Genomic DNA, 18,248 nt, shown 5'->3' on the forward strand with positions numbered 1-18,248 from the left:
TCGTCAAGAAGCCACTGCACCTGCTCTCACCCAGACTTCAGCTCATGATGCTTCGCCTTCTCTGATATACTGTGCCAGTGCAGTACATCCCAGGAAAGTATATATACATCGCAAATACACTCTCCAGAGCACCATCTAGCTGGCCACAACATGATCAGATGCTGGAAGACGACATACACCTTCGCGTACATCAATTGGTCACTGAGCTTCCAGTCAGCACTGGCAGAATGAAGGTACTGCAATGTGAGACATCACTAGCCCCAGCGCTTCAACAGCTCAGCACTACCATCACACAAGGCTGGCGTGCGCATGGAGCCAGAGTGTCTCTGATGGTGAAACATGTCTGGCCTGTTCGGGAGAACATCCATCAGTCTGAAGGTTTGTTGTTCTGTGGTGAGCGGATCATCGTTCCAGCCGCAATGCAACAGGACATGCTGGCTCTAATTCACGAAGGACATCGAGGAGCGGGAAAGTGCAAGGCACGGGCTCGACCCATTTTGTACTGGCCAGGTATGTCAAGAGACATAGAATCACGTGTTGGTGAGTGTGGAGTCTGTGCCAGATTTCGGCATGCCAATCAGTAAGAGCCACTCATCCCACACAGCGTTCCTGATCGCCCATGGCAGAAGCTGGGTGCTGATATATTTCACTTTGGTGGAAAAGACTATCTCATCCTGGTGGGCTACTTCTCCAAATTTCCTGAGGTGTCATAGCTAAATGGGCTCACAGCTACCGCGGTCATATCAGCAATGAAAGCGAACTTTTCCCACCATGGCATGCTGGAAGAGGTATTCGCCGACAATGTTCCCTTTGATAGCATAGAAATTAAGGACTTTGGATACGAATGGGGCATAATGTTCACAACCTCGTCCCCAGCATATCCGCAATCCAACGGTCAAGCTGAGCGTGCGATTCAGACAATGAAACAGGCTTTGTGAAAGGCACATGAAGATGGTACTGACATTCAACTAGCAATCCTTGCCTGCCGCAACTCTCCTATTAGTGGAATGGCACTCCCTTCAGCTCAACTCTTGATGAACAGGAGGCAAAGGGATAAATTACCTGTTTACAGTCAAAACCTCCGAGCCGCAGATCACAGCGCACAAGGGCCTTGCCTCAAAGGCTGAAGGATTACGTTCTATCATACTCGTATAACGTGGCTTTTGAGTATTCGTTAGCTGGTTATAAAGTTTGTTTTTGCTATTTTTATGGAACATAAACCTGCTTTTGCTATTTTCAGTCTTTCTCTTCATACTAAAAGGGGAGATGTCATGATCTTGTGAATTATATGCTTGCTTGATTGGCTGTATTCCTCTGGCCTGTACATGTGTGTGTGTGTGTGTGTGCATGCGCCAATAAATCCAGCAGTTGGCATGGACAAGGTGATCCCATCGTATCCGTCGTCATTACATTTACATGCTGAACGTTGAGCAAGGAAGCAGCACATACCATTTTTAAAGTCTTTGGCTGGGTTTCAAACCGCCAATCTCCCAGACTCAGAGCAAATGCACTGTCCATTCTTCATATTTACTTTTGTAACTGTTGTTGCTTTGCATGATTCTCTTCTCTGGATTCTTGATAAGCATTTTTAATGCACATTATTGTTTATTATTCCTTTGGTTGGGGATCAATTATATTCATCTGTGCGTGAGTAAATTCCCTGCAGGTCGCCATTTGGTGCGTTGTAATTTAATTTAAAGCCTCCACGTTCAGGCTCTCTTGGGGAGTATTAACTCCTGCAACACCAGGTTTGAGTCCTATACCACACGACTGGCGGTCCCGCTTCGCCCATTAGGGAAACTAGGGGCGTGCCCGTAGGTGCGTGCCAGTATGTGCAGCTTCGTGCCTGCGGTATCAGGTCCCCAGCATCAATTGTGACATCATATCAAACGAAGAAGAAGAATTGTGACGCCCCCTCTCTCTCGCCCCCCACTCTCCCCCCCACTCTCCCCCCTCTTTCCCCCCTCCTCTCTCGCCCCCTTCTCTCCCTCCCTCTCTTGCCCCCTCTCTCCCCCCTCTCTCCCCCCATCTCTCCTACCCTCTCTCCCCCTCTCTCCCCCCTCTCTTCCCCCTCTCTCCCCCTCTCTCCCCCCTCACCCCCTCCCACCCCCTCTCTCCCCCTCTCTCCCCCTCTCTCGCCCTTCTCTCTTCCCCCCCTCTCCCTTCTCCTCTCTCCCCCCTCCTCTCTCGCCCCTCTCTCTGTAAATATATTCACAAATGTCTACCAAGCACAACAATAATAATAATAAATAATAAGGCACATATTCAGGTCCCCAGTGTCGATTGTGACGTCATACCAAACGAAGAAGAAAAAGAATTGTGACGTCAATCGTGCCCAAAAAATAATTAAAATAAATAAATACATAATTAAACAAACATTAATTGTGACGTCATTCGTGATGTCATAGCACCGTGTCCTGTCATTGGCTGACAGATAAATGGCCGTAACTTGGGAACCGCTCGTCCGATTGACATCAAACCTTGAAAAGGCACATCCGCGGGGCCCCGGCAATATTCCTGACAAGTTTCAATCCGATCGGACCGGTGGTCGTCTGGTTATTAATCATTTGGGAAAAAATGTCGTGAGAAGGTGGAACGACACCTTCAGCTGCCATATATACACCTTTTCAACACTGAAAAAGCAATGAAATGGCCGTAACTTGGGAACCGTTCGTCCGATCGATATCAAACCTTGAAAAGGCACATCCGGGGGTCCCCGGCAATATTCCTGGCAAGTTTCAATGAGATCGGACCGGCGGTCGTCGAGAAACGGCGGTCGCAGACAGACACACACACACACACACAGATTGCTGGAATTATAGATAGAACGAGATCATTACAGTGTTATAAATACTAGCTGAAGTGCCCGTCTATGGCGGCAGTAAAAACAGGAAGTCCCCATAAGTATCATAAATATTCTCTTTCAGCTGATGCAACCATGTTCTGTGATAGTTGCATCATTTAATTAGTTTGAAATTAAATTATTTTATGTGCACATATATCTTTACAATGGAATTCTCACTTAAGTTTCCCCAAAAATGTCATGTTAAATAATGAAAAATGCAATCCCTGGAGTCTCGGATACATACATACTGTACATACATCTTCTTCTTCTTCTTCTTCTTCTTCTTTCGGCTGCTCCCTTTCGGGGTCGCCACAGCGGATCATCCATATGATCCGCATAGTGATTTGGCACATGTTTTACGCTGGATGCCCTTCCTGACGCAACCCTGGTCGCCTCTTACGACACAGGGATATGGTACACCTATTTAACCGGGATATACACCGGCCCAGTACACTGGTACTCATTTCACCGACCTCGGAAGGATGACAGGCTGAGTCAACCCCCTGGTGTATTAATTCAGTGGCACAACGGGGCTTGAACTCAGGACCTTTTGGATCCTAAGCCGCTGCCCTAACCACTGCGCCAACACCAGGCTCCATACTGTACATACATATGGAAGTAAAAGATTTACGGTTTACACCATTTGTTGGCTCTTCAAAGAGCTATTTATATTCTCTATACTTGAAAAATAACTCTAAAGCAAAATAAAAAGAAGAAAAGTAGGCCTCAACAATGGTGGCTAGGATGTCTTCTGTCCTTATATGTGTGAAGAATAGATTCCACCTTGTGTGTCGAGCGATGGTGTACTGCGATGTTGGCAATCTTGAGAATGCACTGAATGTGGTTTGAAAATTTCTCCTAAAGGGGAGAATAACACATGCTCTCGCTTCCGCTGTTGGATCACGAGCTTTTGGTGGTTTAGTGATGATCTTGTGGGCAGGATAACCGTTTAATTTAAAGGCAGTAGTGATGCGGCATAGCTCACAATGCAGGTTATACTTGCCACTGATAGTGTAGGCACGACGAATAAGATTGTTGCTCTCGGACTGAAAAGTTGAAGGTTGATGAAAAGAGCGGTAATTAAGTTGTTCGGTCCTGAGGGTGTTAATTTGGGGCCCTGAGGGAGTTCACGGCAAACAAAGTGCCACAAGATCTAAACTCAGCCTGAGTGAAGAAAGCCTTCAACACTGCTCGCAATACACAGGTGAAGAAATTCAAGAAACTCCTTCCTTAATATACAGCTCAATCTCGTATGATACACAGGCCTCCTCACCTTGGGTGAACTGCCATCAATCACAGTCAATGACATCTGACCGATAATGAGCAATCAGTTTTTGCCCTGGGTTTAAGCTTTCAGTGGCACCGAAGCAAATTCCCATCAAAGACATCATCCAGCAGATTGAACCCAGTCTTAAGATACACGACAAAATCTCCCCTGACCAAATTCGTTTTTCAAGTCACTCAAGTCCTCTCCAAAGCTGAGATCCCGAAAACAAACATCAGCCGAACAGAGAAGAAAGCTGCTACTAGACTACAACAGGATACTTCGATCCACATACTCACTGCAGGCAAAGGCAATGTGACTGTCGTCATGGACAGAGAGGAATACGACTCTAAGATTCAACACCTTAACACCGAAACCTATAAGAATCTCCCCCGAGATCCAATGCTGACAACGGAGAGGAGAATTAATGGCAAGCTCCTATCTTTCCACTGAGCACATGGTCTCCCCAAGCATTATATTTCAAACTTCGCACATCACCCCAAACATGTCAGTTTTATTTGGACAACCCAAGATACATAAACCAGATTCTCCACTTTGGCCCATCATTTCAACATGGGGCTCACCGACCTATAATCTAGGGAAGCACATAGTTAAGATCCTTCAACCACTTGTCGGAAAGACTCAAAACCATGCTGTAAGCTCAGAACATTTCATTCAGCACATTCAGCAGTTTAACATTCCCCCCTCCGACACCCTCATCAGTTTTCACATAGAATAACTTTTTACCAGCATCCCTGTTCCAGACGCGCTGCTCCGGCGCATGATCCCATATCTGACCTGACCTGACTTGACCTGTTCCAGAGACCTGCCCTATCATCAAACATTGTTAACAAGAACACTCAACTGTTCAGGAACTTACCAGTTTATCACCAGATCAAATTTATGATCGTCTAATGCGTCTCAATTCTACATGTTTCAAATGGCGAGACTCGTTCTCCCAAGAAAAGGAAGACATGGCTCGGGGTTCTCCACTCTCACACATAGTGGCAAACTTCTCCACGGAAGATTTTGAGTGCTCAGCCCTCCTCTCGGTGTCATTTCAACTGAAGCTCTGGCTGCATGATGTCGATGACATCTTTGTTATGTGCCAACAAGACAAGAGAGATCTCAACACTTTTCTTCAGCACCTTAACAATCAGCACAGCAACATTAAAGTTACCATTAAAGTCGAGCAACAACAGTCAGTTTCTTTTCTTGACGTCCTCTTAACCAAGTCTCCTAATGGCAAGCCCTCTCACAAGGCATACAGGAAGCCAACTCATATGGACCGCAACCTCAATTACCACTCTTTTCATCATCCTTCAACTTTCCAGTCTGTGAGCAGCACTCTTATTTGTCGTGCCTACACTATAAGTAACAAGTATAACTTGCATGATGAACTACACCACATCACAACTGCCCTTAAATTCAATGGTTATCCCACCCACAAGATTATCACAAAACCACCAAAACCTCATGCATGATCCTTCACCGGAAGCTAGATCACGTGTTATTCTCCCCTTCATTGGACCGACATCACATCACAGTCAGTGCATTCTCAAGACTGCCAACATTCAAGTACGCCATCGCTCGACACAAAAGCCCAAATCTATTCTTCACACACATAAGGACAGAAGACCTCCTAACCACCATGCAGGTGTTTACCACATCCCTTGTGAATGTGGTAAAGTTTAGATTTGTGAAAATGGCAGGGCTTTCACCACTAGACCGAAAGAACATCAAGCACATAACACTGGTTGACAAAATCAAACTTTTTTTTCTCTTATCAAAGATGTAAGCACACTTTTCGAGAACAATTTTGCAAGCTGATTCCAAATTCTGTTCTCGCTTTTCTTCCAGCACATCTAGTTATCAAAATATGACTGGTGTTAATTTCAGTACAATTTAGGTCATAACACTGGCAAACAAGTCTTTTTCATCAGATATAATTACAGGTGGGATAGATAGCTCCTGGGACACTGATTGTAAATCTGTTTTTGGTTTTCCTCCAGCATGTCTAGTTTTCGTGATGAGACCAAGATCAAATTTGAAAGGTTATTGCCTTAATTAATTGTAAGTAATTAAGGCAATAACCTTTTAAATTTGATCGGTTTATTCCTCTTTTAAATTATCTTAATGCCAAAGTAATTTCAAGATGTGTGTACTCTTTAATCATGTTAGCTTATCTTAGTTGGCCTCTAAGTTCAAATATTTCAGTTACACTGACCTCTGGTCACTCAATAACAGTGCATATTACAACACTTGACTTCTTCACGATATTTCACAATCTTACTTTCAGGTTGGTGTTCTTTTTGCATGGAGGATCGACCTGCAGAATGTGTTTCCATTCAGCCAATATTTTGAGCTGGACATTAGCAAAGCTCTCACACAATGCGTCTTTCAACCAAAGCCTTCAAAATGGTGTGAACAAGACCTTCTTATATTTACCTGTTATCTGCTGCCTGATCTCATCTGTTATCTCTCTCATCATATTTATATATGTGAATACAAATCAAATAAGGGAAACAACTTTCCAAACTTTCATCAATGTTTCCTGTGCACATCTACTTTATATTCTGCAGACTGACTTATACAGGGTGGCCTGAAGTCCCTTTACCCTTTCCCAGTAAAGCATTTTTCTTAAACTTCTAATTTACAGGTTTTATTGTGCAATACTTACAATAATCAATCCGTCATTATATCTGTATGTGTTCCATAATTCTCCTGCACCATTGAATTCAACTTCAAGTCCTCTCAGACATCTTGATAGCATTTGTGGAGTCAACTGTGTGAAAGAGGCTGTGGCTGCAGTGTGCAATTCTTCAATCGTTTTATACTAGTTTGTCAACACATTCTCCTTGATGAATCCCCCACAAAAAGTTGTGTGGACTCCCATGTCAGTGAGTCAGCGTTAACATGTATCATGATGGGTGAGGGCGGAGGGAAGGTAGCGAGGGATGTGCGAAAAATTTAGCAGGGGTAAACCGACTTTCGAGCCACCCTGTATCATGGATTCACTTTACTTACACACAAATCTCATGTTACAGAACTTGTGCCTTCAGGTCTATGTCCTGCTAACATTTATATTTTTATTGCTCTGGCTGTGCAGTGTTTTGTCACATGGAGGTCATGCAACTGTCAGTGGAAAAGATGTGAGGCCTGATGGAATAACTTCCAGTGGGGAATCAGCCTGCATTAAGGAAAGACTGGCCTTTTATTTGGCAGCTGATGATGGTGATTGAAGAGCATTGACTGTACTAACCAAAGTGTTTGGACAGGACAGTAAACCTGGAAAGTGAACCTTCCAAATCTCCATGTGCATATTTCTCTATTGATACAAAGCTACATGTGCTTTATAAAGTTGTCTTATTGTGAAATTTTGGACAAGTCTCAATGGTGATACTAATGCGTGCAATAATATAGTCATGGTAAAATATGGAATGACCTGGGCAAAATTGCAACATAAGCATTTGAAATTGTTTCCGGTACAGAATTGATTGTTGAATAACATCCAAAAACTAGAAGGACACTTGGTAGAGGGCATACCTCCGCCACACAATGCCTGATCCACGAGAACATATCTGGCCCAATACATTTTTGAAATATCATGCTATATATCATTTTTGGCCCTATCTCTCAATGGTGAAGAATCACTTAAAAAAATTAAATAATTCTCGCATAAAGATTCAGATTCAGATCTTCACCAAAATCGAAGCAATTCGTCCTTGTGACACACCCAATCTGTCCACCAAGTTTCGTCCGAATCCATCCACAACTTTTTGAGATATCATGCTATATATCGGTTTTGCCTTCTCTCAATTGTGAAGAATCACTTAAAAAATTCTCTTCGTCAAATCCCGATCTGGATCTTCATCAAAATGAAACCAATTCTTCCTTGTCACACACCCAATCTGTCCACCAAGTTTCATCCGAATCCGTCCACAACTTTTTGAGATATCCTGTACACAAACAGACAACCAGACAGACAGAGAGAAAGGGTGAAAACATAACCTCCATCACCTTCGGTGGCAGAGGTAATAATTCTCGTATCCAGATCGAGAATTCTGATCTTCACCAAAATTAAATAAATTCTTCCTTGTCACACACCCAATGTGTCCACCAACTTTCATCCGAGTAAGTCCACAACCTTTTGAGATATCATGCAATATATCATTTTTGGCCCTATCTCTCAATGGTGAAGAATCGCTTAAAAATTCTAGTTGCCGGATCCGGATCCAGATGTCCACCAAAATCTAATCACTTCGTCCTTGTCGCACACCCAATCTGCCCACCAAATTTCATCCGGATCCGTGCACAACTTTTTGAGATATCCTGCACACAAACAAACAGACAAACAAACAAAAGATATCCTGAAATATAATCCTCTTCAAATTTCAAGTCAATCGGATGAAAATTGACAATTTTAGAAATTTGGCCTATGTTGACCTTTTGGCCAGTGTCGACCTCAAAAATAATTGGTGGTTGAATTCAATGACCAAATATGCAACTCCTCTTCAAATTTTAAGTCAATCGGATGAAAATTGAAAATTTTAGAAATTCAGCCTATGTTGACCTTTGGTAGATGTTGACCTCGAAAATAATTGGTGGTTGAATTCAATGACCTGATATGCAAATCCTCTTCAAATTCCAAGTCAATGAGATGAAAATTGAGGATTTTAGAAATACCACCTTAGTTGTTGACCTTGGGCTTATGTTGACCTTTTGGTCAATGTTGACCTCAAAAATAATTGGCTGGTTGAATTCAGTGACCTGAAAAAAAATCCTCTTCAAATATCAACTCGATGAGATGAAAATTGAGGATTTTAGAAGTACCTCCTCAGTTGTTGACCTTGGCTTATGTTGACCTTTTGGTCAATGTTGACCTCAGAAATAATTGGCTGGTTGAATTCAGTGACCTGAAAAAAAATCCTCTTCAAATTTCAAGTCAATGAGATGAAAATTGAGGATTTTTGAAATACCACCTTCGTTGTTGCCCTTGGGCCTATGGTGACCTTTTGGTCCATGTATAACTCAGAAGTAATTGACTGGTTGAATTCAGTGACCTGAAGTATAAATTAACTTCAAATTTGAAGTCAATCGGATGAAAATTGAGGATTTTAGAAATTTCAACTGAGTTGTTGACCTTTGGCCTATTTTGACCTTTTGACCTCAAAAACAATAGGCTTCTTCCTTATGACAAACTCTACCATGTGGTGAAGTTTCATGAAGATAGGTTTAAAATTGTGACCTGTAGGTGACAGACAGACAAGCCGGAAGGCGGCAATGGGTCGCCGAGCATGGAAACTATAAGATATAGAGCAAAATGGATGTCATATAGCGGATAGGGAATCACCTTAAGATTCTGCATATCAAATCTCATCCAGTTCCATCTACTGATAACTACTCGGTTTCCATTTGAATGAAAAGTACCGAAAATGCGGTTTGAAGTCGGAAATCCCCAAAGTTTGAGGGGGTGCTGTGGGTGAACAAAGATCTAACTCGAAAATCCGGCTCGATCGTTTGTGCACAATGTATTCCAGACGATTAGTGTGAATTTTCATGACCATCCAACCATAACCCTAGGAGGAGTAGCATTTGGCGCGAAGGCACCCCCAGCTCTCGCATATTATCGATTTTTGCACTAATTGACCTTTGACCCCTGACCTAAGCGAAATCGGTCAATATGTCCTGAGGCAAAGTTGTAGTACTCATTGAGTACAATGAACCTGCAAAGTTTCATTCGTATCGATGCACTCACCTGGTCGCTAGGGGGCCTTCAATTTTCACGCATACCCTAATTGTAGGGGGCAGCGCGGGTAAAGTATTCCATATATCACAAAAACCGGAATATATTTGATAGAGCATCACCTGTAGATCATTCGTGCCAAATTTCATAACCCTACGTGGGATAATGGCTTTCGGAATTGATTTCGCGTGAACACTACCGATTTTGAAGGTTTTTCGGTTGTTGCTAGGGAACCAAAGTGTCCCGAGCAACCATCACAATTTTCAAAGCACTAGGTCATAAGATGTACCTACCACCCGGGTTTGGTCAAAATCCGCCCACGTTTACTACCAATTATGCTGATGACAAACGAACAAACATCCAAACAAACAGACAATTACTGACAATAAGGATCACCTATTTCGGCGACCCAACAGAATAACAAAATTGACTGACCAATATACTTGAAAAATCTTCAATTTTGCAAGTAACAAGAAAAATATGTCGTGCAAATCATGATACAGTACTTGCAAAGTCTACCCCCCTCTCCAAAGGTGCCATGGATTCATCAAATTGACAATTTCATTAAGATTAAAATTCACAATCTTAATCAAAGCTTTTAGATTGATTGATCGGATGAAAATTGATCGGATTTTGAAATCGGATGAAAATTGATAAATTTTCAGATTGAAATTGATGATTTTAGAAGTTTGAGCTGTAGTTGACCTTTGACCTTTTGACCTCAAACTAAGTCGGTTTACCAATACACTAATATACTGTGCAATTGCTGTTTAAATCTCAAGTCAATCGGATGAAAATTGACAATTTTTCAGATAAAAATTGATGATTTTAGAAGTTTGATCTTGATTTGACCTTTTCACCTCAAAAAATAGTTGGTTTCCCAATTCATTGATGCAATATGCAAATATTGTTCAAATTTCAAGTCAATCCGATGAAAAATGAGGATTTTAGAAATATATCCTCAAGATGACCTTTGACCTTTTACCTCAAAATCAATAGACTTCTCAGTTGAGACAACCTCCACAACTTGGTAAAGTTTCATGATGATCGGTTTGGAATTGTGACCTGAAGGCGATTTGACAGACAAGCAGACAATAACAAAATTGACTGACCAATATACTTGAAAAATCTTTGATTTTACAAGTAACAGACAAACAGACAGAGGTGAAAACAAAACCTCCTTGTATTTCATCTTCAGTGGCGGAGGTTTTTTTTTTTTTAAACTAGAAAGGCACTCTGCAGAGCATATACCTCTGCTTGGCTGAACAGTTTATATTTTGTGTCCCACTGATAGGTCGGATCTGCATCCGGACCTTAACCAAAATCTAATAATTTCGTCCTCACACACCCAACCTGCCCACCAAATTTTGTCCGAATCCACCCACGACGTTTTGAGATGTCCTGTTCACAGACAAACAGACAGGGTGAAAACAACACATTCAGCTAACAGCTATAGGCCAGACACAAACAAGAAAGTATTCAGTATTTAAACAGGAGTAAGCAGAGGTAAAGCAGACGACGAGAAAAAATGAACAGAAATACATAACAATAATTTGGGTTAACTTGTTTAACATTCTGATCTGTTATTAGTGAATGCATATTGAACTATGACTATATTGAGTTCAGCTCTCTGGTTGCATTATTGCTGAAGCGCAGCTGTGCCACGGATGCACTGCCCCTGCACATTTGAGCTGGAATTTTTAATTTGTTCAGGGTGTCAGCGATAACTTGTCTCATCTTTGTGAAAGATATCTTGCAATCTTTGACTTCCACCAACTCCTGCCAGCAGATGGGACACCCAGTTTAACATCCAATGGAAGGTGCACAAATTTATACGTTGCCCTGCATGCGAAACACCAGGGTGACGGTTTATAGCTGGGATGAGATTTTGACAGGCGAGACAGCATACCTCTAGGTTGTCCTGCCAGCCCCATTCTGATCTGAGTACATAGCTCATGATGTGGACATCCCAGGTTCAAATCCCATGTATTTTGTTCATTTCTCAATTGTCTTCTACCATTCTTGAATGTTATGTGAAAATATATTACCAGGGTGACCCCAAAAAACAGAACCCATACTATTTAATATAAATCCTCATTTATCACTCAAATGACACAATCATTGGCACAGATTATCTTGAATAGTCCAGGATCGACTGTGCTTAACTGTGCTTAAAGGATGTGCTTCAAATGTTTTGCCATGGCACTGCAAAGCACACTTGGATTCGACGAGCAAAATGGTTGATCACTCTGACACATTCCACTGTAAGAATTAAGCAAATTTTATTGATAATTGTTGCTTCGAGTTGTTCAATGGCTTGTGGCCTTCCTCGGTTGACATTGTCCTTCACAGATTGCCCCAAAGATATAAATTTTGCGGTGACAGATCTGGTGAGTGTGCGGCCCATTCATCAGCGTCTTCGACTGATGACTATCACCAAAGTGCGTGTTGAGCCAGTTCAGTGAATCATTTAAAATGTGGGGAGTGGCTCCATCCTGCTGAAACTATTGTTCCTCTCTCAAAACCCCCCCTGCCTAGGCCCCTCCAACACTTCCCAAGAACTTGGATATAACATTTTATATATTGGCAATCAACACCTTTCCTGTGTTGTCCTAAAACCAGAAAGAGCTGAAGATTCCATGTTTACTCATTGCGACCCAGGCAGTGCATTCTTCTGAGTGGAGAAGTCACTCGTGCACTCCATTGGGGGGTGTCGATCCCCAGTACTCACAGTTCTTGGAGTTGGCATGCCCATTAAGAAGGAAATGGACCTCATCAGAAAACCAGGCATTATCAAGGAAGTTAGGGTTTTCTTCAATCTTATCTGAAAACCACTAGCACATTGTCACTTTTCTGCATATGGGCTGCAGTCAGTTTGTGTTTAATCTGAATTCTATATGGACACCGTTTCACATCGTGGATGATAATTCTTCTCACTAATTTACATGAAATTCCAAGCTCTTGACTCTGATGCCTGAGAGATTTCTTAAGGTCTCTACCCACTGATTAAAAATAGCATTCCTTTCCTGCAGTAATTCTCTGCAGACAACTGCAGTTGGACCTGTTACCAGCTATGGTATATAAGAGTACAACTCTCATATACCATAGTTCTAACAACACCATTTTCCCTGGGGGAATCACGACCAAGGTCAAAGCTCTCAGGAGACCTTACATTTTGAGTACGTCCCATATGTGTTGGTCCTCCACCACTTTTACTGTTGAGATTTGCGACAGTGCCTTTTTCTCTGAACTTTTTGATCCATGCGAATATCTGTGCCAGCAGGACACAGTGTAAGTTTCAAGCTCACGTTTAAACTTGATGGGGTCTTCTTGTATGAGCTCGTTTTCAGAAAAATCTCCATAGAATAAGTCTTTTGCCTAATTGTCCATGGTATCTTCAAAAAGGGAAGAGTCATCACCAGCTTTTGTCTTCTGTCTTCTGTTCACTCTTCTTCAATAACCTGAAAAAACATCATTAATAAGACAGAAGGTATTAGACAAAAGGTGGATTCTGTTTTTTTGGGGTCACCCTGTAAATCGAAACTATTCTTCCTTCTCACACACCCAACCTGTCCATCAAGTTTCTTCCAAATCCGTCCGTACAATACCTTTTTGAGATATCGTGTTGCATAGTTTTTAGCCCCATCACTCAATAGTGAAGAACCACTTTCGAAATTGTTAGATCAGGATCTGGATTCGGATCTTCACCAAAATTGAATCATTGCTTCCTTGTCCACTAACCAAACCTGAACGTACATTTACGAAATGCTGAGCCAATTGTAATTGGTGTTCATTTACTCTGATAATTTATAAAGTATTTGATTCCACACTAATATGTTTTCAGGTACCATATACTATGTGGATGAACATGGATCATCGACTGTCCAATTATGCTGCAAGGAGCCCATTCTGAAAATGATGCTGAAGGAGGAGAAGGACATAATTATTATAATAACAGAATCCCTTTACCTGTCACAGTGTTCTATCAACTCAGAAGGAAAGTTAGAAGAACTTACAAAGGTATGCTAATGGCACATTGAGAATGGACAGATTCATGAGCAGTACTATCATGTTAGCCCTGCAAATTTAATATCCCTCCTTTTAGTAGATATCCTCAAGTTCGTTTAGACCTCTTATTTATAATCCCCAGAGTTCACATTTTATCAAGGTATAAATTCTTGTTGATTATAATTTATATTTTGCCATGTGATTCTCAGCTATTTCCAAATCTTTTTTTTCCCTTTGATTTCTTTGCTCTCTGGAATATACTGTTTATATTTAACCTCCGCCATCTTTGAAGATGGATGGAGGTTACTGTTTTCACCCCTTTCTGTTTGTTTGTTTGTGTTTTGTTATCTTGCCAAAACGAAGTTTTTGCAAGATATGTTAGTCAGCTTGTATGTTTTTTTTTTTTGTTTTTTTTTGTCTGTAATCACGTATAAAAAATTCTGCAGAGCACAGTTATCATTGGAAATTTTTGTAACTTCGCATATCAGAGGCCTATAGAGGTCCCTTTCAGTGCACAAAATTTTGAAGGTCAAGGTCACTTTGTCGCAAATCAGGGGAGTCGACGAAACCCTTATTTTTTGAGTAATTTTGATCGGATCGTCTTCAAACTTCATGGGAATATAGTTCATGGTCTGGCGCTCAGCTGATTAATTTTTGGTGGCGATTGGCCTTGACCTTCATGGTTAATGCCTAAGGTCAAACATATTTGACCCCAAGGTCAAATTTTCAAGTTTTAGGAACCATATCGTGTAGTACCTCAAATTGAACACCTCAATAAGTGCTTTCGAGATATGTCAGGCTTGAGACATTATGATGTCATTTGGTGACGTTATGAGGCAAACGCATATTTTTCATGGTTACTCTGTAGAACGATTCTCATCGGAATCTCTCGTAGGCAGATATTCCTCAAGGAGTCGCTCCTGGTGGATAGCAGCTCTGTTCACCTCAATGTGACCTGAAAGAAGTCACACGTGGTCACCTTTTGGCACGATTTTTTTATTTGTTTGTCTGTTTGTTTGTGAACAGTATTACGGAAAAACTCCTCGACGGATTTCGACGAAACTTGGTGGGGGGGTTAGGTCTGGTCCAAGGATCATGCCATTAAATTTTGGACTTGGTCCCCCCCCCCCAAAAAATTTGTTAGAGAAAATATATATTTTTTTGCATTTTACATGTTTTAAGTGATTTCTAACCGCCCCCCCCCCAAAAATTGTTACCCCCCCAAAAAAACGGAATTTTTTTTTTCCATTTCTACATGTTTTAAGTGATTTCCAACCCCCCCAAAAAATTGTTAGAGAAAAAAAAAGTTTTTGCAACTTTTTTTTCAACAAAATTTCGATTTTTTTTTTTTTTTTTTTTTTTCATTTTTACATGTTTTAAGTGATTTCTCACCCCCCCCCCCCAAAAAAAAATGTTGGAGAAAAGAACTATAACTGTCAGCATTGTTGACATCATATTTAATGAATGAGATATAAGGTTCACTTGAGTGACCCAGCAGTTTTGGCGGCGGAGGTTTTGCACTCTCCCGAGTGCTCCCCCTCTAGTTTATCAATTGTTTTTATGCTTCTGCAGTCGAAGTCTAAAGGCATGTTTTTGAGCTGTCCGTCTGGCCATCCATCTGACCATTATCGGTTTTTGGTTTCCACATTAACTGGTGAACTACTGAAGGCATTTCAACCAAACTTAGCATAAATATGGACTGCCATACAAAGATGAACTAATGACATTTTTGGTTCAAAAGATCAAATGTCATGTGCCCTTTTATTGAATATCATTCACCTCCGCCATCTTCAAAGATGGATGGAGGTTACTGTTTTCACCCCTTTCTGTGTCTTTGTTTGTTAACCTCCGCCATCTTCGAAGATGGATGGAGGTTACTGTTTTCACCCCTTTCTGTTTCTTTGTTTGTGAACAGTATTACGGAAAAACTCCTCCGAATTTCGACGAAACTTGGTGGGGGGTTAGGTACGGTCCAAGGATCATCCCATTAAATTTTGGACTTTGTCCTCCCCCCCCTAAAAAAAAATTGTTAGAGAAAAAGAATTTTTTTTTTTTGCATTTTTACATGTTTTAAGTGATTTCCAACCCCCCCCAAAAAAAATTGCTTGAGAAAAATTTTTTTTTTTGCATTTATACGTTTTAAGTGATTTCCAACCCCCCCCCCCAAAAAATGTTACCCCCCAAAGAAAAATAATTTTTTTTTTTGCATTTCTACATGTTTTAAGTGATTTCCAACTCCCCCCAAAAAAATTGTTTGAGGAAAAAAAATTTTGCAATTTTTTTCAACAAAATTTCGATTTTTTTTTTTTTTTTTTTTTGCATTTTCACATGTTTTAAGTGATTTTCAACCCCCCCCCCCCCCACCCCAAAAAAATGTTGGAGAAAAGAACTATAACTCTCAGCACTGTTGACATCATATTTAATGAATAAGATATAAGGTTCACTTGAGTGACCCAGCAGTATTGGCGGCGGAGGTTTTGCACTCTACCGAGTGCTCCCCCTCTAGTTTTGTTATTGCAATAACTTGTGAACCCCTGAAAGGAATTTCACCAAAATTGGCAAAAGTATAAACTGTAATACAAAGGTGAACTCTTGTTGCATTTCACATGTGGCTTTCACCCAGTCCTTCTTGCTATGCTCTCCATCTCCACAATTGAAATTATTTCTACTCTGGGTCAGCATGTTGTTCTTGTGCTCTTTCTACAATATGGAGGCTGGACTCAACCAAGGAAGTATTTTGACAGTTCAGACGGATAGCCGCAGCCGGTTCGCACAGCCCCCTTCCTCACCGCTGGCCAGCCCCAGCCCCAGTTTTGACAAAGAGATAAGACAATTCAGATGGATAGCCAAGTTCTGAGATGTAATGTTTTAAATTAACATAAATAATCTCTCTGTTCCACTTGAAATCCCATTGTATGACTTCACTGATGATTCCACTTAATGAGGGACAGACCATCATTCAAGAAACAGATGGGCAACAATTGCATCCCCTTTAGCTGATCTATAGAAGATTAGAAACTGGCTTGAATCTCTGAGCATGATATTTATTCCATGTAAGAACATGATACTGCATTACTAATCGGTTGCTGCTCCAGACAAACTGCCTTGATAATAATTGTCCGACCTTGTACAATCAACCTCCTTAAAAAAATGGTTCTTGAGTCTCACAAGCAGATATGCCTGGATGAACTTTAAAAAAAATTCATACTAGCTTTCACAGCTTGGAGTAGTTTTCTCTGTGATATGCTTGTGCATCTGCATTCTAACTTGCACAAGTTTGAACTTTATGGAGGCCTAAAACTATTGGCATTCTTGGTATTGTCAATCAAGACAACAAGCTACAGGACCTCCTTTCTGTACACACACAGGTTGGTGCCTCCTCAAATGTCTGCTGGTTCTAATCCAGTATTTTCCCCTCTGTACCCTTCACCATCCACCCTTCCCCAACGTAAGCAGCTAGGTCATACATGATCATTCAACAACCCATTCTTTTTTGCCTCCACTGATGAAGTCTCCGGAGGCATTATGTTTTCGGGTTGTCCATCCGTCCGTATGTACATAGGCTATATGCCTCCTATATGTAGGCCATACGTACGTTCATGCTAATCTTCTTTGTTTTCTCTGCAACTGCTTATCTGATTGACACAAAATTTTCACCATCGTGCGACTACTCATGTAGAATGTTTGAAAGATAATTATGTTTGAAAGATAGCAGATAATTATGGTCACCTGTTGTGGCAGCCATGTTAGAAAAAAGGAAAACCTTTGGACCTCTGTTTCTCCGAAACTGTTCCATGGAAAAATATGAAACTTGGCACATGTGACGTACTCCCCATGTGAAACCAGCGTGATTTTTTGATGTCATAGGTGGCTTCGTTATGACGTCATTAATAATTGTATACATTGAATGCTTTATCCGATCAGTATGAAAATTTTTGAGGGTCATCTAGGGATAAATTGTACAGGGAAAACAAATTGATGATGACATCGGTCACGTGGTTTGGCAGCCATGTTGTTTTTAACATAAAATCCTTCAAAAATCTTCTCCGACACGGCTGAACAGATCGAGGTGAAACTTTACAGGTATGATCGCTTATCCATGAGGAACAAAAATTTCTTCACCTATGATGTCATATATCACATGGTTTGGCAGCTATGATCTTTTGAAGAATAAACTTTTAAAAATCCTCTTCCCCAGAACGGCTTGACAGATTGAGGGGAAACTTCACCCACATGTTCCACAAGTCTTTGGGATACCATGGTGTTCACAAATAATTAATGTCAATGGTCTGGCAGCCATATTGGATTGAACAAAAATCTTTTAAAAATTCTTTCTCTTGAACCACTTCATCAATCAATGTGAAATGTCACAATTATGATTGAGT

General features: G+C 41.0%; 1 protein-coding gene across 7 annotated transcripts in view; it reads left to right on the plus strand.

Annotated features, from left to right (window-relative positions):
• Positions 1 to 18,248, plus strand: part of IFT140 (intraflagellar transport 140) — a 76,469-nt gene that overhangs the window by 14,886 nt on the left and 43,335 nt on the right. For all 7 annotated transcript variants that reach the window (XM_085879207.1, XM_085879208.1, XM_085879213.1 and 4 more), the window contains exons 4-6: positions 6,409 to 6,530; positions 7,219 to 7,343; positions 13,700 to 13,875. In XM_085879207.1, coding sequence (XP_085735333.1) covers positions 6,409 to 6,530; positions 7,219 to 7,343; positions 13,700 to 13,875 — 423 coding nt within the window. The remainder of the gene's footprint in view (positions 1 to 6,408; positions 6,531 to 7,218; positions 7,344 to 13,699; positions 13,876 to 18,248) is intronic.

Source organism: Eptatretus burgeri, chromosome 4, assembly GCF_056783735.1.
Source record: "Eptatretus burgeri isolate ZD-2024b chromosome 4, Ebu_testis_v1, whole genome shotgun sequence".
Classification (NCBI taxonomy): Eukaryota; Metazoa; Chordata; class Myxini; order Myxiniformes; family Myxinidae; genus Eptatretus; species Eptatretus burgeri.